The sequence below is a fragment of the Sciurus vulgaris genome (genome assembly GCF_902686455.1).
Source record: "Sciurus vulgaris genome assembly, chromosome: 2".
Lineage (NCBI taxonomy): Eukaryota > Metazoa > Chordata > Mammalia > Rodentia > Sciuridae > Sciurus > Sciurus vulgaris.
The window spans coordinates 17,101,197-17,124,918 of record NC_136462.1 but is presented as its reverse complement, the minus strand read 5'-3'; the positions used below and the strand labels follow the sequence as shown (position 1 = coordinate 17,124,918).

Below are 23,722 nucleotides of genomic sequence, written 5' to 3'. Positions count from 1 at the left end.
TTCTGTGCTAAGCCAGAGAAGCCTGTAGCTTTCTCCTTTGGGCTGAGAGTAAATATTTACCTTCCCACGTCACTATCGCCCAAGCCAGGGTGTCACTAGAGTGCGCTAGTGAACAATGCAGAAAGCGCCCTTCCCAGGATCCTTTCATCAGCTCAGTGCTAATTTGAACTTCTGTGTGTGCTCTCAAGTGTCGCTGGGCTGTCCCAAAGTGGGTCAGCTACAAAATAAACCAGCAATCAATCCTGTGGGGTGGACGTTCCAATTACATTTCTCGTAGCATGATGTGACCATGTCAGATCAACTATGAGCCATGAATATTGTTTTCATGATTGGGCCAGCTTCCCTGTCACTCTCAGAGTTAGAACTGGCCCTCCAAATCTGTGGATTCTACATCCACAGATTGTACCAAAAGCAGATCAAAAATCCTTGGAAAAAAATTGCATCTGACCCAAACAGGTAGACCTTTTTCCTTTCATGATTCCCCAAACGATATAGTATAACAACTATTTACATAGCATTTACATTGTATAAGGTATTACGAGTGGTTTGGAAATGATTTAACCCATATGGAAGGATGTGCCTAGATTGAATGTAAATACTGTGCCATTTTATGTAAGGGACTCAAGCATCTGCAGAGTTGAGCATCTGCAGGGGGCCTGGAGCCAATCCCTGTGGATGCAGATTTGATCATATTAATAAAAAAGGGTGGGGACAAACTTGAAGTCTTTTAATACAAGCGTTCTCCATATGGGTTTATGTAAGCCCTGGAAGCTGGAACTTGGAAGGCCTGGTTTAATGACAGTCAGCACTGTGAATGATAAGCACCTGTTCTGCAGAAACAAAGGAAATATGGCTCTGTAATCACGGATAAGTAAGGACATTAAAACCATGTGGATGCCCAGGACTGCGTAGGTTACATGCTCACTGGGCAAGTGAAGACGTGGCCAAGTGCCGGTGGGTACCATTGCTCAGTCCATGAGGCTAATAATAACTGAAGAGCATATTTTTAAAAATCTCACACTCCCCAGGGTCTGCTATGTGTGTCCCAGGTTAACAGACTGAATCAAGCTCACTGCTTAGAGAGCAGGGTTCATCACAAGAGTGTCATAATACACAGTCCTCGAGAGAGCCCAGTGGCAGCAGAGAGCTCGAAGCGTAACCCATTGCAAATGACGCTTTGGGGTTCTTAAAGATTTTGTGAAATAGTTCTAAATTCCATCTGCCCTTACACAAATTTACCTTAGATTAGAGCCTTAATTGAGTTTTCCATGGATCAGCTATGGATGATGCCAGGGAATTATCCTCAACACATCTACAATTGTTCATGGTTTTTTTTCTCAGTTTCTCTAGGTAGTTTCTCTCCAAAGCTTGGGACCTCTAGACAGCAGTGCTTGAGTACTGTGCACAAGGAAAGGTTGCCAGGCTCCAGAATTCTGTTTTGTTTTGGGGTTTTTGTTTGTTTGTTTGTTTGTTTTTTGGTTGTTCTTTTTTTTTTTTTTTTTTTGTACTGAGGATTGAACCCAGGAATGTTTAACCACTGAGCAATATTCCCAGTCCCTTGTTATTTTTATTTTGAGACATGGTCTTGCTAAGTTGTTTGCTGAGGCTGGTCTCAAACTTGCAATCCTCCTGCCTCAGCCTCCCAAGTTACTGGGATTAGAGATGTGCGCCACCACATCCAGCTCCATAAATAATCTTAATCACTTTGACTTTGCCATTCTTCATCCATAGCCCGAAAAAAGGAAGGGGAGGAAAACACTACCATTTCTACCAGGTGAGCCTCAGTCTTCATCTGCACAGTCGGAAGCTGTCAGTTATCTATGCTGTGGAATTGACTTGGAGGCACCTGTGCTTCTGTTGACCAGCCTCCCAACATCCTTCCAGATTTTCCTGTTTACCAGATGCCAAAAGACTAGATCCCTGTCCTCCTTACATTCGCCACACCACACGGAGAATTCAAAGCACTGCTGGGATCACATACCAAACCAAATAGAGCCTGCCTGGGAGCTCGGCCTGCAAATGTCCAAAGAAACACGCATGCACACTCTTCCTAACCATTTCAAACTTGTGATAGTGTGGTCTGACCAAAGTGTCCACTTCTTGAAGTAGAGAATGATCAAGTGTCTGAACATCTAGAACTATGCCTGCGGGGAAGGAGAAGGAGGCGGAGTGGAAGCCTCCTGGCATGCCTGCCTTTCTACCACACCTTGGGAAAGCAGTACATATGAAGCCGGATTTCGTTTCATTTTTAAACTTCCTATCCCTGGATGAAACTGATGGTGGTTTTCTTTCACTTCTTTTAAACACAGTTCCTGGAGAGGCGGGGTTGTACCTCAGTGGTGGAGCACTTGCCTAGCATGTGTGAGGCACTGGGTTCGATTCTCAGCACCACATATAGATAAATAAATGCCCATTGACAACTAAAAAATATTTTTAGAAAACCACAGTTCATTGACTTATTTTTACAATGAAGATTATTCCTTCTACATATATTTAGACAGGCTCCATTAGATTATGTTCCCTCGAGTCGATACTCATCTCCCAGCCCTAAATTTTTCATCTGAGCATGCCCAGAACAACTCCTAGAGAGGCAGCGTCTCTCATGTCAGTGTCCGGAAGCTTAATCTGCAGGTCATCTAGGCCATTCTCTGTGCTAACTCCTCTCAAGTTTCACATTTGCCTTTTGCTAAGGCAGCCTTTGTGAGTGGATTCGAGCACGTTTCACATGACTGACAGGACCAAGATTCCGTGAGAAATTCATTTTGCTCTTGCATAATTCATATATGGGCACTAAGCATCCTAGGAAGGAGGAGGAGGTTGCTTCCTTTTCATGGCAGACTCAAAACCTTCTGCTGTTTACATCGCATGGGACGAAGTGGTTGGAGATGAACCCGTGCACAGCAGTGGCGACAAGGTATTATTTTCACTGGCTTCTCCCACAAATATCTGCCATTGTGACTTTTAAAAACACACATGATTTTCCCCACCAGCACCCCAGTGACTGGGATGCACAGGGTGCTTACCTGCCACGAAATCACCAAATCCCACGGTGGTCAGAGTGACCACCACAAAATAAATGGATTCCAAGGCCGTCCATCCCTCGATATATTTAAAAATGACAGCAGGGATCGTCACAAACACAACACAGCCAGCCAAGATGAACAGGATGGTGGAGATGACCCGGATCTTGGTCTGACTCACTTGCTTTTTCTAGGAAGAGCAAAGGAGAAACATCGATAGGCAGGTCAGTGGCATCACCCTGGATTCAGAAGACAGATGCTTTTAAACTTTAAATGTTACTCAGTCGTAGGCTGCTCTGTGGAAATCTGATGAATGCTGCGGACCCTCTCCTAGAAACAGGCACACACAGTTTTCAGGTGATCAGGAGATCTCGGGCGCCTCAGCGGTGACGTGGACCCCCTTCCACCATCACCAGGTCAGGCTTAGCTCAACTTTGAACACCCCTCGCCGTGGTTCTGCAGCTGCAGCCCAAATACTGACCCTCGCTCCCTCACGAGGGCAAACACGATGGTTTCTCAAGAAGGGCTTGCTGCCCTGCTTCACGTGTTACTACCGACCCTCCGTTAGGGAGCGAGGGGAGGGGGCTGGAGCTCTTTCCACACTGGCAGCGATGGATTTGCACCCAGTTTTCCTGACTAGTTTTTCAAAGAACATGCGGGGGGCGGGGGGGAGAAAGACCCGATTGGCTTATGAGAGGTAGTGGGATCCTTGCCAACATTCTTCACCAAAAAAAAAAAAAAAAGGACTCAGGCCCAAGTGTTTGAATGAAAGGGAACACAGCCTCATTTGTGACAACTCCAGCCAAGCACCCGTGGGTTTGCAACCTCCTTCCCCACATGGTACAGGCTACACGTTTATAACACACTTTTATTTTAAAACATAATTGTTTGAGCTGTGCTGTGTCCATCATGTACATTGGCCCATAAGATACAGGATAGGGTTCAGAATGACAGGGTCACTGTCTAAAGGGGCAGAAGGAGCTTCAGCTGGCGGCACTTTTTGAAAGAGTCAGCAGTTTGATGGTAAAAATACCTTAAGAATGGGAATTAGACTGATATGAGGGGGCGCTGGGGAGATAGCTCAGTTGGTAGAGGGCTTGCCTCACATGCACAAGGCCCTAGGTTCAATCCCCAGCACCAAAAAAAATAAGAACAAGAAGAAGAAGTAGACTGATATGGGGGCAAGGGACTCATGCCCAGGGGTGAGAGGTGGACAGGGAGCATCGCTGGGAAGCCCCACCCCATGCACTCAGAACAACACTGTGTTGTTTTTCAGAGGAATAACCCTCCAGGTCTTTTCCAAATTCCCAGAACTGGTGCTGAAGATTGTCGTCAGGGGCCCTTGGAAACAGAATGCTGGCGTAAATAAATGAAATATATGTTTAACAGATGCGTGGATAAAGAAACCGTGGGGTGTTTACACCACAGAACTTTCCTCTTCATAAAGAAGAGTGAAATCATGTCATTTGCAGGAAAATGGATGGGACTTGAGAGCATCACGTTAAGCAAAACAAGCCAGATTGAGAGGATCATATGTTTGCCCTCATAGGTGGAAGCCAGAGAGAAAATAAGAAAAAAGGAGCGGGGGATCTCATGAAATGAGAAGGAGACCAGTAGAGGAGAAGAAGGGGATGGAGGGAGGAGAGGAAAGATACCGGGGAATGAAATTGACCAAGCTTATGTTACATGCGTGTTTGAATATGTCACAATGAACGCCACCATCATATACAATCCTAATGCACCAAGAAATTAATTTTAAAAAGAAATGTATGTTCCACACCAAAGCACATGGTCTGTCTATATTGCCTAAATTGATGTTAGGAAAAGCACACTGCTCTGGGAGCTCTCGCTACAGGAAATCTTTATCACGCAATCTGCCTCTTATTCACGGCCTTCTGGTGAGTCAGAAGGCAAAGAATCGCAGAGCAGAGAGAGGCCTGTGCAATCAGATACTTCATTCTACCGATGCAAGACAAGTGCCCAGAGGGGTTCAGGGACCTGCATAAAACACTGCAACTAGAGAGGGACAGAGCCCAGATTAGAATTCCAGTGTCACTAACTCCCGTGCTTAAAGATGGAGATAGCTTTCCAAGTTATTCAGCAACTCACCAAACCAAGCCAAGCTGTCTCCCTAACACACTCTCACTGAAGAGCAGACCAGCCTGAGCCCCTTCTGAGAAGGGAGACTAACAGCAAGAGCTAGCCACTGGGCAGTCCATCCAGGAAAGCCAAAGAAGTAAGTCACCTGCTCTCATTCCCAGCAGGGTGCTCAGTCTATACAGTGGGATCTGGACTCTCCCACTGCCCCCTCCTCATCTTCTCAGAAAAGTCATCTGAAAAAAATAAATCACAATCTGACGATGTTGTTGAAACTGCCGATGAAAATATGAATTTTTCCCATGCACGAAAATATCCTGACAAGATGAATTACCTGAGAGCCATATGGAATGTTCCGCCCATCTCATGAATTTCCATATCAGATACTAAGGTAGGGCTTTGTGGGGCAGCTGAGCCCCTCGGGGGACCCAGGAACTTATTAGCCTAGGTCTGTTTGTAGACATGCATGCAAAACCCAAGGCCCGAAAGGAGACCACACCATAGATCATTAAGTTCATCTAATTGCTGGCGAGGGGGAACATCGTCTCCCCCTCTATCAATTGCCCTCCTCAAATGCATAATGAAATTAAAGTGAATTAAATGTTTGTGAGACGCTTGTTAAGCCATAAATTAGGATGTGAGCGCAACTGCAAACTAAATGAGGTTGAAGCTGGAGATCTGCCCGGGCTCCCTGAGATGGGCAAAGGAAAGACAGTGATTGGCAGGGTGGGTTTGTTGGGTGGAAGAGAAAGTGTAACAAAAGCTAGATGGCCGTGTCTCGATTGCCTGGTCTACTGGAGAATTTATCAGCAAGGCGAACGCTTCTGTGCTCACCACTCAAGCCAACCAGTGTGCCCCTGGGCTGCTTCTCCAAGGTGCCCAAGGGTGATGCTCAGAAAATGCTTGGAGCATTTTAATTACTTGGGGTATTTTGGCATCTTTTAGTCAGTTTTTTCATCGCTATGACCAAAGACTCGACAAGAACAACTTAGAAGAGGAAAAGTTTGTTTTGGCTCACAGTGTCAGAGGATCAGTCCATGGTCCCCTGACTCTTGCTCTGGGCCTGAGCGAGGTGAGGAGGGCATCATGGCGGAAGGGCAGGCATGGCAAAGGGAAGCAGCTCAGGACTCGACAGGACAGGAAGTAGAGAGCTCCACACCCCCAGCGACTTACGTTCTCCAGTCACACCCCTCCTGCCTACAGTTGCCACAATAAAGTAAATCCATGCCACTGGATTAATCCACTGATTAGGTTACAGCTCTCATAATCTAATCATCTCACCTCGGAGCCTTCTTTTTTTATTTATTTTTTATTTTTACAGACTGCATTTTGATTCACTGTACACAAATGGGGTACAACTTTTCATTTCTATGGTTGTACACAATGTAGAGTCACACCACACATGTGATCATACATGTACTTAGGGTAATGATGTCTGTCTCAGTCCACCATCTTTCCCTCTGTCCCATTTCCCTCTACACAATCCAAAGTTCCTCCATTCTTCTCTTACCCCTCCCCGCCACCACCACCCCACCTCCATTAAGTATCATCATCCACTTATCAGAGAAAATAGTTGGCCTTTGGTTTTTGGGGATTGGTTTATTTCACTCCAACTCCATCCATTTACCTGCAAATGCCATAATTTTATTCTTCTTTATGGCTGAGTAGTATTCCATTGTGTATATCTACAACAGTTTCTTTATCCATTCATCAATTGAATCGCATCTAGGCTGGTTCCACAATCGAGCTACAAACATTGATGTGGCTGCGTCACCATAGTACACTGATTTTAAGTCCTGAGCATTCTTGAATTGTCTCATACATGAGCTTTTGGGCAACACCTCATATCTAAATCATAACAAGAAATAAATATCTTACACCTGTGTAGGGGTATGAAAATATGAGCCTCAAATGGATGAAATTGGAGAATATCATGCTAAGTGAGATAAGCTAAGCCAATCTCAAAAATCCAAAAGGCGAATGATCTCACTGATAAGCGGATGATGACACATAATGGGGGGTGTCAGGGGGGCAAGAATGGAGGAAGGAGGGACTGTATAGAAGGAAAAGAGGGGTGGGAGGGGTGGGGGGGAAGGAAAAAAATAATGGAATGAATCAAACATCATTACTCTATGTAAATTTATGAATATGCAAATGGTATGCTGTTACTCCATGTACAAACAGAAACAACATGTATCCCATTTGTTTACAATGAAAAATTTTTTAAAAAAGATTAAAAAAAAAAAGAAAGAAAATATGAGCCTCCCCATACTTCATTATAAAAGAAAAATGTGTGGGCATAGGTTTTATCTGTTATTCTGGACACTTTTGATTTTGCTGCCCTCTAGACATTAACAACAACAAAACGCTTGCCTTAATTGAAAGTTTTAAGCTGTAGCTTTCACCTCAGAACCACAAACCATGCCACATGTCACTTATCCCCATTAGCTTCTACTCTGAAATGTGTTTAAGAACATGGGGTCTAGGAGCAGAGTGCCTGAGACAGTCCTGCCCCTGCTGCTAAGGAGCTGAGTGACTCTAAGCAAGATGCTCAACCTCTCTGTGCATTAGTTTCTTCCTCAATAAAATGGACATAAAAGAACCCAATCTGGCCAGGTAATTTGGAAGATCAAATGCATGTAAAAGCTTAGCACGGGGCCTGGTAAGTGGTTGTTAACAGGCATTTTCATTGTAAAAGTTGAAATCCTTCCTTAGATGTAGGCAGTTTTTGCTTCTCTTGGCTGCTCAGGAATATTCCCTCATATCTGGCTGAAGAGAGTCTGTATTTAGCTGCAGGTCAATGTCGGCTGTCCCTTCCTGGATCATTATCTTCTATAATCACCTCGTTTGAAAAGTCTTCATTCTTCCCTGGCCCCTGAGTGCCAATTCCACCTTAGGCTCTCAGAGGCTGTCAGCTCACAAAAGTTCTGGAAGCTTTTTTTATTTGTCTTTCAATTCATTTCCCCTTATTTTGCAGCATCCTTCCGGAACCGCTAAGAATGGCAGACAATGCCTGGGACGTCTGGAGCCAGCTGCAGAGGACCCCTGAGAGACAGGCCATGCGCGTCCTCCCTGCCTCCCCCAATCCCAAGGCCCACAGCACTGGTGGAACAGAGCAGTGATCCCCTGACACAGTTGCTAGGCAAAATCAAAGTGCTCATTTACCAGTAAGCAGAGTAGCCCACAGAACCATGGAGACCAGATCTAAGAGAGCTGAGGTGTCCTCAGGCCGCCATCTTTGGTGCCTGGGTTTGGTATGGGACTCGGGCAGAAGACATAGGCTGGTTGTCTCCTGGTGCCCAACCTTGTCCTCACATTTTGTTGATTTGGTTAAAACGGATGATGTGTTCCTGTTGCTCCTTGTTCAAATAATACTGAGCAAAACCATCTCCCATGCCTGACCTGCGCTGGTTGTAGGCATTTTTGAAGAACTCAAAACCCATCTCCTGGAGAGTTTATCTAGTTGGCAAAATTATGTATGCAATTATCCCAAGGAGCAAATAGGTTCCGTAAACAGGAGGAGGGGAGCCAGCACTCAGAGCCCCGCCTTGGAGAGAGGGAGAGAGGGATGTAAGCAAGAACAACTCGGGCTGTTTGCTTGTTCAGACCTCAGAGGGCCGAACCACGCAGCCAATTATCACCGAGCACAATTCCCAGCCTACTAGTGTTGACTTCCACATGTTACTTTAAAGAGCACATATAATTCTGTTCATTTGTGAGCTCTTGTTTCCATTCCATTTTTACTCCTCTCTCGTACTCTCTCCTCTTCTCATCTTTATGAGATTTCTTAGGATTCTGACACTAACCGCCCAGATGGTTTTGTCTGGCTGAGCAGTTTGGGGGTGGAGGGAGAGGGTGATTTTCAGCCAGGACACTGGAGACTTCACATTCAAAGATAGAACCATAAGAATCCCAGGGCAGGAGCTTAGATATGCAGAGCCCTCGTTTGTCGTTTGGTCTGGTCAAAATGCAAACCTGTCACCATGGTAATACAACTGAACCAAGGATAACGTCTCAAAACAGAAAGATAATAGAGGCTGCCTCACAAAAGAACTGAGTTTATTTCTTGCATTATTATGATTTCTTTGAAGATTTTTTTACCTAAAAGGTTCCCTTACATCTAAGAGTTTCAACATCACAACCAGCAAGTCTATAAACTTGAAGAGAGCTTTTAAGCACTATCTGCTACTCATTTCCATGGTGGGTAAACACATATCAGTGAGAACAGCGTAGTAAAGTCTCCATGGAAACTGCTGGATATGTCCTACTCCAAAGCTGAGTACACAAATGCAAAATATCTTTTTTTTTTTTTTTTAAAAAGGGTTACATTCCGCCTCTGAGTCACACTGCAACGTGTAACAGATTGGCCAATTCAGTCCTGTTTTCATCAGGATGGAGAAAAATATATAAGGACACAGATAATAAAACTCCGAGTTGTTCCACTCCAGGAAGACTTGAATGAAAATCTTTGGAAGTTGGTGACTGTTAACACTTGAAAATAATATGTTACTGGAACACAAGGTTTTGTCATTCAAAACTCAACCAGCTAATTCATCCAGCACCTCATTGTTAGGAACATGTATGTTCCAGAGACGGTTCTAGTTGCAAAAGACACAGCAGCAGAGAAAGAGAGAGGAAAGTTAAGGTCTTTCCTCATGCACACCAAGTCCAGTGGCCAGACTTGGGGGGGGGGGGGGGGGCAAAATCTGAGTCTTTTTGAAAAGTCTTTGCAGTTGCTGATCATGATATCCTGTCCTGGTAACCACTGAAGGCAAAATTTAGTGCCAAATGTCATTCCAATGATTTTTTTTTAATCGACTGGGAGAAAGGAAAGAAAGAATAATAGTCCTGTAGCTCTGGTGCATGCCAACTGTAGTGGATGACCTTTGAAGCATTGTTAACCAAGCATTCTGAAGCTCCTCCATTCTTCTATTACCCCACCTCGCCTCCCCGCCCCATGATGTGTCATCATTCATTACCCTACGTACATGTATCAGCACACAAATGGTGTGAATCCGCATTGTGTACAACCATAGAAACAAAAAGTTGTACCCCATTTGTGTACAATGAATCAAAACTCAGTCGGTAAAAATAAAAATAAATTAAGAGGAAAAAAAAGGAATTCTGAAACCACATCCCAGAGGCTGGAGTGACCCATGAGCAGTCATATCACATGTAGGAAGCATGCAGACCAGACCTCAGTGGACAAACAGGCCTTCTCTTCAGTTGATGCCTGAAAGGAAGGTCCATGGAAAGGAAAGAAGGACACCTGCTGATGAGCCGTGTCCACCAAGTCCGGACAGATGCCCTGCCCAGCTGCTCGCCTATCCCAACTCTTAAGTTTACTCCACCAGCTTTCAGCAGCAAGAGGAACAACGTCCTCACCTCGAATTCCCTCCCCGCCTTCGTGCACACAAGCACGGTAATACTACAGAAATAATACCACAGCTGTCGACAGCAAAAGGTGGGCTCGCTCTTCTCTTCCAAGCCTAACGAGGTTCAAGGCCACAGCTCCCTGGCTAAGCAGTGCACCGTAGAGGGGACACAAGATCCCCCGATAGGATAAATGCTCATCTCCCACCTGTTTCTTTCCTTCTAGGCGCTCCATCCAGGGTAACACACAAGGTCACGCAGCTCTTATTTTGACCCAGGAACTGTGCACTCACCCTCTTCTGCTCCCCTTCGTTTTGGGACTAAAAATGTGCCCCTTGTGATCTCCTGTCTAATTCTAGGGTTGAAATAGGAAACCCGTCTGGCCACAGATAGAAGTCACAATCTCCAGTACTGAGCGTATAGTGATATTATGCTTCTGTCTATCTTCTCCTTTGTCTTGGTTCTAATCAACTCATACCTGGAGTGGGACAGAGGGGACATTACCTATGGGGCCCTTTCAAAGTCCCAGATCATCTCAACACCTCTCTCCCCCGACGCCAGTACTCCTGGTATGAAGACATTTTTATTCTTATTTTTTTTAGCAGAATGTCTTACATCGGCCTCTAACTCTGCCACAAATGGCAGACTGGCCAAGTCGGGGCTCTGTGGATTTCATCATGCAAAATTTTTGAGAGAGAATTTGGATTATTGCACTGCGAAGGAGGGAAGAGGTCAGACCATCTGCGGCACAGAAAGCTCTCCTAAAGGGAAGGCAACTCGCCACTGAGATTGCAGCGAGTCTGCTGCTGAGGGCGCTCTCCTTCCTACAAGGAGGTATGGAATTTGGGGAAGTCCTTACGGAAGCCTGAGCCCTGGGCCAGAACCTTGCACGGGGTCTGGGGTGAGCGGGGCGAGCAGGGCTCGGAGTGATAATGCAGCTGCAAAAATCACCCGGCGGAGTGACATGCTCACTTGCTGCACCGTGGACTATCTATCTACTCCTTCTCCTGCTTCTGCTCCCCACTCCCCATACTGAGGTATGAGTAACTCAGAGGGAAGGAATTTGTGAGTTGCTGGGTTGCCCAGGAATCAAGGTAAGTGAAAAACAGGCATGCGTTTTCTGTATCCTTATTTATTTTGCCTATTTCAAGAGGTTTTACTTTTTAAAAAGCCTCCAAGATGAGCCATACTTAGGTCAATAACTACAAAATTGCTTAGGAATTAAACAATACCCCCCAAGATAGCTCCTTCTTTCCTTGTTCCCTCTGTCTCCTTTCTTTCTATCTTCCTTTCTTTTTTCAGACAAACACTTTAAAAAATTGTTCTGTTTAGATACACATGTAGATATATACCCAAAGGACTTAAAATCAGCATACTATGGTGATGCAGCCACATCAAAATTTATAGCAGCTCAATTCACAATACATAAGCTATTGAAGCAACTTAGTGCCCTTCTTCAACAGAGTAATGGATAGAGAAAATGCAGTATATATACACAATGGAATATTATTCAGTCATAAAGAAGAATCGAATTATGGCATTTGTCAGTAAATTGATGTTACTGGATACTATCAGACAAACACGCTTAATGTAAACACATAGGGGGCTTGGGTTGTGGCTCAGTGGTAGTGTGCGTGCCTAGCATGTATGAGGCACTGGGTTTGATCCTCAGTACCACATAAAAGTAAATAAATAAATAAATAATGTAAGCACTAAGTATGCTTATGCAAATAAAACTACAAAGAATAATGAAATAAGCATTAAGAAATCTTATAGGGAAAGATGTGTGAAGTAGAAGAGAAAGAAAGCAAAGAGAAACAAGAAAAACTAAGAAAGTCTTTAAAAATAACTTAGGAACACAATTGAGGAAAAATACTTTGGGGTATCAAAAGCACAGGAGCACAGGTGGAACAACACTTGATGGATCCAGAATTTGCCTGAAGGTATAAGAAGGCCTCTCATCTAAACTGTGCTGATTGTTTCAGAGACAGAAATAAAATGAAGAGAAGAAAGAGACAAAAGCATGAGCCTTCTACTTATACTGGGAACAAAAAAGTTCAGATGAGAAGGGATCACAGCTTTATAGATGGAGAGGAAGTGTATACTAAGAAGTCCTGCTTTGAGGGAAGTCAAGAGAAACATCCAGCCCTGAGGAAATGTCTTAAGCAGGATATTTTTCCAGCTCTGAAGGAAGCTGAACTCTATGACTTTTCTGTTCATTCATTCATTTGATATTTATCCCACACCCATTCTCTGCTGGGCATTATGCTAACTCAAGAAGGAGTCCCATGCTCACAGAGCGAGAGGCAAGATAAACGTTAAACATCACACAGGCAAATACACAATAAGTAATTTCCCCTGAAGAGAAAAGACCCCACAAAGTGAGAAAGGGGCCTGATGACACTGTTGAACTGTCTTCCCATCATCGTCTGCACTCCAAGCTTCCACCATTGTGGTTAAGGGAGTGGCTACAAACAATCCAAGATGCAGGATTAGTTTTGGAGAGAAATAGCCTTGCGAGGAGACCAAGGAAGTTCCGGTGAACTCGGAATTTGCTTGAGTTGGCTGTGCTCTGCTCCTGCATTAACAGTCTCATGGCAGAATCATCCAGCCAGATACCGAGAGGTCTGTCCTCTTTGAATCTCACCCAAGTTGCATACAGATGCCTCAGGGAGCTTCGAGGTTACAAGTTTGCATGGATCGTGGACAAATGAATGGACACATAATTCGTCTGTTTATTAATCTGTCTTTCCCCTGCAATTATTAAAGAGCAGCATTGTTCTTAATTAGATTAGAAGGGATTTGATTAGAGTGACTAGGTAGAAACCTATTTGAATTATTGAACACACATAGTACAAGTCCCTGTTTTTGGTTACTGAGTACATATTTTTCCTTTTAGAAGAATTAAGTTAAGCACAAACCCTGTCAAAGAGTTTAAGATAGTGATTGAAGCATATTTTTGCCTTCTGTTAACTATGCATGTGGAAAAAAAAAATGTGGGCATCTCAGCGCTCGGGCTTCGGAAACGCGCTCCAGGAGACAAAGCCCACCGCCGTATACCCTTCGGCATTATCACTGCAGATATTCTCTTTAGGAAAGCATTCCCTCTAAAACACAGTTTTAGATCACGCTGTTCCTACAGAGTGTTTAACAGGCTCTTGTTTAAACAGCTCTTCACAGAAGACTCAGAAACAGAGACCCTAATGCCAAAAAAAAAAAAAAAAAAAAAAAAAATACCTCCAGGCCTCCTGTTATTCACCTCATGTTGAAAGAACAGTGAGAGAGGAATCAGGCCGGCCCTGGTGGACTTGGGCTTGCAGTCTACTGTTAATGACCTTCCGTGACGCTGCTGCAGGACACCAAGCCGTATGACGGGGCTGTGATGGAACTGGGCTCCTGAGAAGACAGAGCGCGGCGACCCCTGTAGAGGACCCCGGTCGTTCCTTCCATTCACTGAAACCCCTTCTTCAGACTGGTGAAAGTCAGCCCTCCTCCCAGCACAGAAGCTGAACAATACCAGCCACTCGCTTCCCCAGCCTTTCTTGCTGTGAGACTCAGCACGTGACCCAGGCACCCACGATCAGAAAGACGAAAGTCCAACTTTGAGCCACATGGTGACATGGATGTGACAGGGCCATTCTTAAAGTTCTCATCTGATGGTTTCCCCATCTTCCTCCCCCTCTTTTCTCTCTTGGTCCTGCAAGGACTGCTCCTAAGTGACAGTGGATGTTCACTGAGGGATGCTTGCAGAACCACGTTTTCCTCCCAGAGACAAGGTGAGGGTGGGCTAGGGGTGGGGAAAGAGAAGACCGAATGGCCGCTCAGCCTGGACAGGAAGGAGGTGGAGAGACCCAGTCCTCCCAGGGTCTTCAGAGGCACAAGCAGAACCTCCGGTCTGGGGGACCAGAGAGAAAGTGGAAGAGACAAATGCAGAGCTCTTCTCTAGTGTGGGAACCAAACGATTCACTCCCATGCAAGTCCCCTCTCCAGGGCCCTGGACCCTCCTAAGTCCCTTGAGGGACTTGGACATCTGTGTGGGGTGGAGACACGGCAGGAGATCTTTGCCAGTGATCAAGGTGGGATTGAACAGCATCAGCTGGGAGCTTCTGTGTGAGGAGGGCTGGCTGGCAACAGTAGACAAACTACCAGGGACATATAAAGAAGCAGGGACCACGTGGCCTCCCTTCTGGGGCTGGTGGTAGCAATGGTTGTATTATATCCCGTTTTAGGTGGTCGGTCACCCAGGTGTTTCCAGCACAGAATTCAGGCAGACATGGCAGTGATTTCTTGTACGTCCAATTTCATGGTGCCATTTGGGCCACCATTCTTGAATGGGTACCTTCCAAAGTTGATTCCCCAGTCATTCCAGGGAGGCGATAGCAATCCGATATCCTTTTTAAATCTTTCCTTTCTGCTTAAGTTAGCCCGAGTAGGTTTTTCTGATTTTGAGCTAAGCTGCCTGAGTGCAACAGTCACTCAGGTAAGATGATTTCAGTCACAGGTCAGGGACACAGCCCAGCTGAAGACCTTGGCTACAGGCCTGGGATCCTGGTTTCCAAGAACAGCCAGAACTACAACCAGACTGACAACCACTTTGGGTACTATCTCTCTGCCATTCCTAAATCTTAAAAAAGTCTTAAGAGGCACAGCTGGACTCGGTCACAGTGTGGAAGGGGTTGTACCTACATCGGGGAACCAGTGCCAGTCTCCCTCCAGAGGCCAGCAGGCAGGAGCTTCACCCCCTAAGGCACAAGGGGACCAGCAGCACTGCCATAGAAAAGCCTGTGGTCAGAGCAGAGACGGGCACAGAGCAGCCTCCAGGCGGCACAGGCGGTGGCCAGAACAGGCACGGGTCCACGTGGGGAGGAGTCCTGCAAGTCCCTGAGGGCAGGGGAACATGGAAAGGGAAGTGGAGGGGGGCTGCTGGGTGCCAGTGGGACGACAGGCTGGGAAAATTCAGAGATCCAACCCTTGACACGTTAATGGTGCAGCTCTGCGGACTCAGCATAGCCACGTGATTTAATTTTCTCCTTCGTACTCTTCCCTGCACTCCCCATGCATCCTCTTTGTAATCTTTTTAAGGAAAGAAAAATAAAAGGGGAGACGAGAGGGGAGCAGAAGGTGCGAGATGAGGAGGAGCAAAGGGAAACAGAGAAACCAGTCACCGCGCTCACGAACATCATCACTGTGGCTCCCCCAGGAACCGACAGCACAATGCCCTTGACAATCACCGTTCTGGGAAAAGGGCGGCAGCCACGCCCTCGAGGGAAGCCTGCAAAAGAAAGGGGTTAAATACTCCCCATGGTACAGTAAGAGAGATGGGCCCTGCCTGAGCCTTCAGAATCCCAGGAACGCTTGCCAAAGGTGGCAGTAGAAGCCACGAGCACCTGGGCCTGTTCCAACTCGGAAATTGCATCCTGCCGGCCCCTCTGTGCCGCCTCCTCTTCCTGCAGAAAGCGGCAACCCCCTTCCTGAGCAGAACTGTTGGGGAGCCCTGCTCTTGGCAAGCACTTGCTACCCCTCTCTCTCGTCTACAATCTCAGTTATTTTGCAGTTTGCTCTCTAGAGGGATTGGTTGTTCACTGGAGCCCAATACAGCACCATCACATGTTTCTATGCCCTTTGTTTTTTAAGATTTTTTTGAGCAGTTTAAGGCTTGCAGGAAAATACGGAGCTATCCCGTTTACTCCCTGTCCCCACACATGCATTGCCTCTCCCTTTATCAACAACCCTACCAGAGTGGAATGTTTTCTGCAACTGATGAGTCTCCACTGACATATCCTGCCCCCCGAAGGCTGTAGTTTTCATTAGGGTTCACTCTTTGTGTACGTCCTATGAATGTGCTAGATTTCTGTTGCTGTGACAAAATACCTGAGAAAATCCACTTAAAGGAGGAAAGATTTATTTTGTCTCATGGTTTCAAAGGTTTCAGTCCACTTTCACTTGACTGCACTGTTTCTAGTCCTGTGATGGGGCAGAACCTCATGGTAACAGTGAGTGGTCAACAAAGCTGCCCACCTCGTGGCAAAGCCCCTGTGCCAGAATGAATCCACCAATGAATTAATCCACTGACCATTGGAAAGGTAAGAACCATCACGACCCAGTCACTCAAAGGCCCCACTTCTGAACGCTGCTGCATTGGGAACCAAGCCTTCAGCATGTGAGCTTTTGAGGGACATTTCGGATCCAAATCATAACAGGTGGGTGTGGACAATGACACAAATCCAGCTGTACAGTCTCACACGGAGTGTTTTGCTGCCCCACAAATCCTCTGAGCTACACCTGGCTACCCCTCCCTGCCCCCTGACCCCTGGCAACCGCTGATCCTTTTTCCATCTTCACAGTTTTGCCTTTTCCAGAATGTCAGATGGTGCACACTGCACCGTAGGCAGCTTTTCAGATGGCCTTCTTTCACTCAGAAACATGCCCTTACGTTTTCTCTGTGTCTTTTCACGCAGCCAGCTCTCTGTTATTTAGCTTGAGCCTCTTTAAAGGCTGTTCTGCTTGTTAGAATGTTGTGGGTCTTCCCCTGTTTAATACTCATCGAACTCATTCTCATTCCTCAAAACACAATTCTGACTTACTGCCTGCAGGAAGAATCCCCCCCGCCACACACACACACATACACACACACACACACCTTCTGGTCAAAGTTAGTGTTTCTTCCCTGCACTCGTGTTCCTGCATGCTCTCTGTCCACAGAGCCGCTCGGTCTGCATTGCTGTCTGGCTATGTGTTTGTGTGTCTCCCCGTCACACTGTGCACCCTGTTATCCTTGTGCCCGGGGTTGGCCAGCACAGTGCATTTATTCACACTTGGCCCTATATTTTAGAACCTAAAGAAAACACGGTCATAATTATTTAAGATAAACTATTCCATGGAGGAAATTAAGCTATGCATCCAACAAGAGATAAACTGTCAGAATTTTATAGTATAAAATGCTAGTGCAAGTATATATGATAGACACAGGCAGATGGGTGCATACGTACACATACATATGCTCATACACATGCACACAGCCACACATAATAAATATTTGTTAAACTGCATTGAATGTTTATAGCAGCTCAATTCACAATAGCCAAACTACGGGACCAACGTAGATGCCCTTCAACAGATGAATGGATAAAAAAAAAAGTGAGACATATACACAATGGAATATTACTCAGCCTACAAGAAGAATGAAATCATGGCATTTGCAGGTAAATGAATGGAGCTGGAGAATATCGTGCTAAGCAAAATAAGCCAATCCTCAAAAACCAAAGGCCTAATGTTTTCTCTGATATGCGAATTCTAACCCACAATAAAGGGAGTGGCTAGGGGAAAATAGAGGCACTTTGGGTCAGGCAGAAGGGAATGAAGGGAGGGAAGAGGGCATGGGGGACAGGAGAATGAATCGGCCGTTATGACACTATATACACATATGATTACACAACTGGTGTGATTCTACATCATGTACAAACAGAAGAATGAGAAGTTATATTCCATTTATATATGAAGTGTCAAAATGCAGCCTACTGTCATGCATAACTGATTAGAACAAATTTAAAAATTTTCAAGAAAAAAAAAAGCAATAAGCCAACACTTGTGAAAGTGTTCAGGCTTGCCAGCAAAGAAAACAGTGAAAAGTAAATGTAATTAAAACAGTAAAACCCAATAAAAAAATGAAAACCTAAAAAATAAATGAAAAGGCTGCTTTGAATATTAATAGCATAGGAACATCATCAAGGAAAGAGTCATATATATAAACATAAAAAATTATATATATATATATATATATATATATATATATTCTCGAAAGGGGCTTCCTGGAAGTTTTTGTAACATTATTTAGAACACCCTTGGGGTCGTTTGTAAATCCTTCTGGGTGGTTTTGGTTGTCACAACAATGGGAGGGGCATAGTTGAAGCGGGTGGAGCAAGGACCTTCAGACACCCTGCAATTCAGGAGTCGCGCCACGATCAGAATGATTTCACATTTAATATGAGTTTTGAATATCCCATTGAGAAAAGAAAAAAAACTCTGTTTATAATTATCTGAGCCAAGAGCCTCACTCACTCCCTTTTACATATAAACACACATAAAGAATTTTGTCCTGCTTTAATATAGCTGAATTTTACAAGAAAACGACTAATGTAAAATATGAGGTTGAATCTTGATTAGTCAGACCTCACTGAGAGTCCTTCTCTATTTTGGAAAACCACACCGCGTGAGGGAAGTCCCCGGTGGCGTCTTGGTCACCAGGACCACACACCTGAGGCAGTCTGCGTTTGGCACTGACACATGGGGATGCAAAGGCTCTCTGCTCCAGCAGGCCTCTCCTCCAGCAGACTTCGCAACCAAGCACCTATTACTGCGACACATTTTTATCATAAATTACTTTCTTTTTATTTCTCCTTCATATGGCAGCTAGAAAAATGGTTTTGGAGTCTTCAAAAATTATGTGTCTGGGTCAGCTGCCCTATCTATGGTGTTCATTTCAACGCAGTAAAAAAACACTAATAAATATTTGCTAGTAGAGGGGATATTGGATATCACAGGGTTCAGAACCACTGGGTGAAGGCAAATTGTAGATTGTACTTAAGAAGGTCATCTTGAGAAGTCTGTACAATTACACTCCAAGGTGTCGCCCCATGAGCTAAAAGTCCCTCTGCTGGTAAGAAGCGGGATCAGGGGGCAGCTCCCCTTCGGAACCACCTTTTCATCAAAATAACTGCACTTCAAAGGTTAAGGTCTTTTTTCTCTCCACTGACATTCATTTGCATATAACACTACTGTTGGTTTCAAGGTCATTTTCTACATCCAGATGTATGAGGACATGTCTGGCGGTGCTCATTCGTTTATTTGCCTGGTTATGGGTTAGGAGTTCCTGGCTGCCGAGCTGCTAGCATCTGGAAATACAGTGGCAGCCATGCAGGTGAGACCCAAGAGCACACAGCTTTCAGGTGGATGGGCAGCAGGTGCCCAGCAAGGAATTTCAACACAGTGAGGTGAATGTATTCTAGACAGGTGCAAATGGCAGCGGAGGTGGGGTTGGGGTGCCACCCTAGGAAACTGACATTTATGCTGACAGTGTGGGGAGGGGAATGAAGCATCGTAAATATCACACACAAAATCTGGAGAAAAAGATGCATGCAGACCCTCAGTGCAAGCAGAGTCCCTTTCAGCTTCCCATGGGAAAGCAGAGATTTCTCCCCGGGCGTGACCAAGGAGGCTCTCCATCCAGGAAAGAATGTTCACTGGGATTATTTTCTTTTTAATTTCTGATCAATATGAGCTTTTCACAAAACTCGGTAGTTGGGTTCTCTCTTTTTTTGTTTCTCTAACAGCAGGAGAGAATACAAATTCAAGACATCTCTGCAAGTATCATAAAAAAAAGACACGTGATCATTTTTTCAAAGCATGCCCATTTTCCAGGCAGGGGACAAGCCCATCAACTCTTAAACTTCCGACAGTGGCTCAAGGAAGCAGGTGTCACACATTTCTGTGGCCATCTGGACAGGTCCTCTCCCTCCCCTTCCTTGGGGAGAAGGTTGACAAGCCTCCACAAGGTTGGTAGGAGAGCTCCACCTAAAACAAACGCAGAACCAAGGCCAAGTGCAACTGAGAGTATTTTTAAAGAGCAGCCGGGGCAAGAAACAAACAGCGATGTCGGGGAAAGGATGGAAGCCAGGAGCAGCCCGTGACAACACTGTGAGAACACCATATGGTGCTCACGTGGCGTGCTCTTCATTTAAATGTTGATATTTGCTCTCTTGTTCGCTCTGGTGCCAACTCTGAATCATAACGAAGCTCCCTGTACTCTACGCTTAAAATCATACAAAATTTTTTATTTTTCTTTTTTTAATGGCACAACATAGATTTCCTGTTTCTAATTGCTCAAAGAATCCGCAAAGCAGTGTCAGAATTAGGAGGGAAAGTCCTGATACAAGATGCCCGAAGCAATTATTTACACCTACTCAGCAGTAAAAAGGGACCTGGCGGGTGTGGGCGTGGATCGGTAGACAATATTAATGATGATGATTTAGTATCCGTCCTCTCCGCCATTCCCCTAGCTGATGTTGCTCACAAATCCTTTTCTGACAAAGAATGGGAAAAACTGACAGAGGGAATGTGGCTCAGTCCAAGTGGAGAAACAGCAGAAGTGACAGTATCTAAACAGGATGTTGGCATTTGAGCTCAGCAAGACCCATCTTCTGAGGGTCCCTTGTTGAGATGTGAAGCACCAGCGATCTTTGGGAAGGAGGTGTTGATCTTCCTCTGGTGTCTTTCCGCATCACTTTGATGCTTTATAAAAACACAAACAGGCAGGCGTGTTCAGGACTCAGTCAGAGCAGGGCAGGCTGAGAGGCAATCAGCATGCAACCCAAATAAGTTCTTTCTTGTTCTTTGATTTTGTTTTCTTTTCTTACTAGAATCTCTGTAGGTGGTAGAGTATCTGAGTAAACAGTGGCAGCCAGGGAAGTGCAGCCCAGGTTGGAAAGCGTGACCTTCTCCTCGGTGACAGCAGGGCAGGGGCACACTCCTTGGAGCCCAGGAGGAGCCAACCAACCCGCCATCTGTATTCTTCCTTTTTTTTATTTGACTTTCAAAAGGGCTCGCTGAGTCATGGCTGATGCAGCTCTTCCTCCTAGGGCAACGACTGATGTCTGGAGTTTGGTCCCAGACATGCCCACCCACTTGCCCCTGTTACTGTCCTTTCAGTGGCTCCTTCCTCTTCTCCAATGCTGTCCACCCCCACAACCTCCCCCAGGAAGGTAGGACAGAAGGAGGCACCAGCGTACATCTCCCCCTCCTTTGGGTCTGTCATGGGTGCTGAGTAGCCTTCATACCCTGGGTGCAGAGAAACAAACCAGGATCATGTCTCCAAACCAATTCACAATCAATAAGTGTTTACTAAACACCTCCAAAGTGCTTAGCACTGAACAGGCGCTACAGGGGTGTAAGACAAGACGGGTACAGCCGCACTTAGCTTCAAAGTCTTACACATCTTAGTCCCTTGGAAAGATAAAGCGAGTGCTTGCGTGATGTCTAATCTACCAGCTAGAATTCACAAGACCCTCCTCTGTGCACCCAGAGCTTACAGAGCGCTCTGGGAGTAGTGAGTGTTTTTCGAGGGTAACTCTGCACCAGACATGGCTCTCACTCTTCAAGTAAGTAGCAAAAGACAGGTTCTATTGTTACCCCCATTTTCTTTCTTTCTTTTTTTTTAATTGTAAACAAATGGGATACATTTTGATTCTCTGTACATGGAGTAAAGGCGTACCATTTGTGTAATCATAAATTTACACAGGGCAATGTTGTTTGATTCATTCTGCCATTTTCCCCCTTCCCCCCACCCCACCCACCCCTCTTTTCCCTCTACACAGTCCTTCCTTCCTGCATTCTTGCCCCCCTCCCTAACCCTAACGCTAACCCCTCCCACCCCCCATTATATGTCATCATCCACTTATCAGCGAGATCATTCATCCTTTGGTTTTTTGAGATTGGCTTATCTCACTTAGCATGATATTCTCCAATTTCATCCATTTGCCTGCAAATGCCATAATTTTATCATTCTTTATGGCTGAGTAATATTCCATTGTATATATATATATATATATATATATATATATATATATATATATATATATGCCACAGTTTCTTTATCCATTCATCAGTTGAAGGGCATCTAGGTTGGTTCCACAATCTGGCTATTGTGAATTGAGAAGCAATGAACATTGTTGTGGCTGTATCTCTGTAGTATGCTGATTTTAAGTCCTTTGGGTATAGGCCAAGGAGTGGGATAGCTGGGTCAAATGGTGGTTCCATTCCAAGCTTTCTGAGGAATCTCCATACTGCTTTCCAGAGTGGTTGCACTAATTTGCAACCCCACCAGCAATGTATGAGTGTACCTTTTCCCCCACATCCTCGCCAACACCTATTGTTGCTTGTATTCTTATAATCGCCATTCTAATTGGGGTGAGATGGAATCTTAGGGTAGTTTTGATTTGCATTTCTCTTATTACTAAAGATGTTGAACATTTTTTCATATATCTGTTGATTGCTTGTACATCTTCTTCTGTGAAGTATCTGTTCATTTCCTTAGCCCATTTATTGATTGGATTATTTGTATTCTTGGTGTAGAGTTTTTTGAGTTCTTTATATATTCTGGAAATTAGCACTTTTTTATATATTCTGAAAATTAGCGCTCTATCTGTAATATAAGTGGCAAAGATTTTCTCCCACTCTGTAGGCTCTCTCTTCACATTACTGATAGTTTCCTTTGCTGAGAGAAAGCTTTTTAGTTTGAATCTATCCCAGTTGTTGATTCTTGCTTTTATTTCTTGGGCTATGGGAGTCCTGTTAAGGAAGTCTGATCCTAAGCAAACAAGTTGAAGATTTGGACCTACTTTTTCTTCTATAAGATGCAGGTCTGATTCCGAGGTCCTTGATCCATTTTGAGTTGAGTTTTGTGCAGGGTGAGAGATGGGGTTTAATTTCATTCTGTTGCATATGGTTTTCCAGTTTTCCCAGCACCATTTGTTGAAGAGGCTATCTTTTCTCCATTGCATATTTTTGGCCCCTTTGTCTAGTATGAGGAAAATTGTATTTATTTGGGTTTATGTCCATGTCCTCTATTCTGTACCATTGATCTACCTGTCTATTTTGGTACCAATACCATACCATTTTTGTTACTATTGCTTTGTAGTAGAGTTGAAGATCTGGTATTGCAATACCCCCTGCTTCTTTCAGCTCTTTCTGCTGAGGATTGCTTTAGCTATTCTGGGTTTCTTATTCTTCCAGATGAATTTCATAATTGCTTGCTCTATTTCTGTAAGGTACATCATTGGGATTTTAATTGGAATTTCATTGAATCTGTATAGCACTTTAGGTAGTATGGCCAATTTGGCAATATTAAATCTGCCTATCCAAGAACATGGGAGATCTTTCCATCTTCTAAGGTTTTCTTTAATTTCTTTCTTTAGTGTTCTGTAGTTCTCATTGTAGAGGTCTTTCACCTCTTTTGTGGGATTGATTTCCAAGTATTTTATTTTTTTCGATGCTATGGTGAGTGGGGTAGTTTTCCTAACTTCTCTTTCTGAAGATTCATCACTTATGTATAAAAATGCATTGGATTTGTGAGCATTGATCTTGTAACCTGCTACTTTACTGAATTCACTTATGAGTTCTAAAAGTTTCCTGGTGGAACTTCCAGGTTCCTCTAAATATATAATCATGTCATCAGCGAA

The 23,722-nt window shown here is 44.6% G+C and overlaps 1 protein-coding gene across 4 annotated transcripts in view; it reads right to left on the bottom strand.

The window, feature by feature from the left end:
* KCNK10 (potassium two pore domain channel subfamily K member 10) overlaps positions 1-23,722 on the bottom strand; it is a 134,192-nt gene that overhangs the window by 5,755 nt on the left and 104,715 nt on the right. For all 4 annotated transcript variants that reach the window (XM_079129276.1, XM_079129277.1, XM_079129278.1 and 1 more), the window contains exon 5: positions 3,024-3,210. In XM_079129276.1, the coding sequence (XP_078985402.1) occupies positions 3,024-3,210 (187 nt within the window). The remainder of the gene's footprint in view (positions 1-3,023; positions 3,211-23,722) is intronic.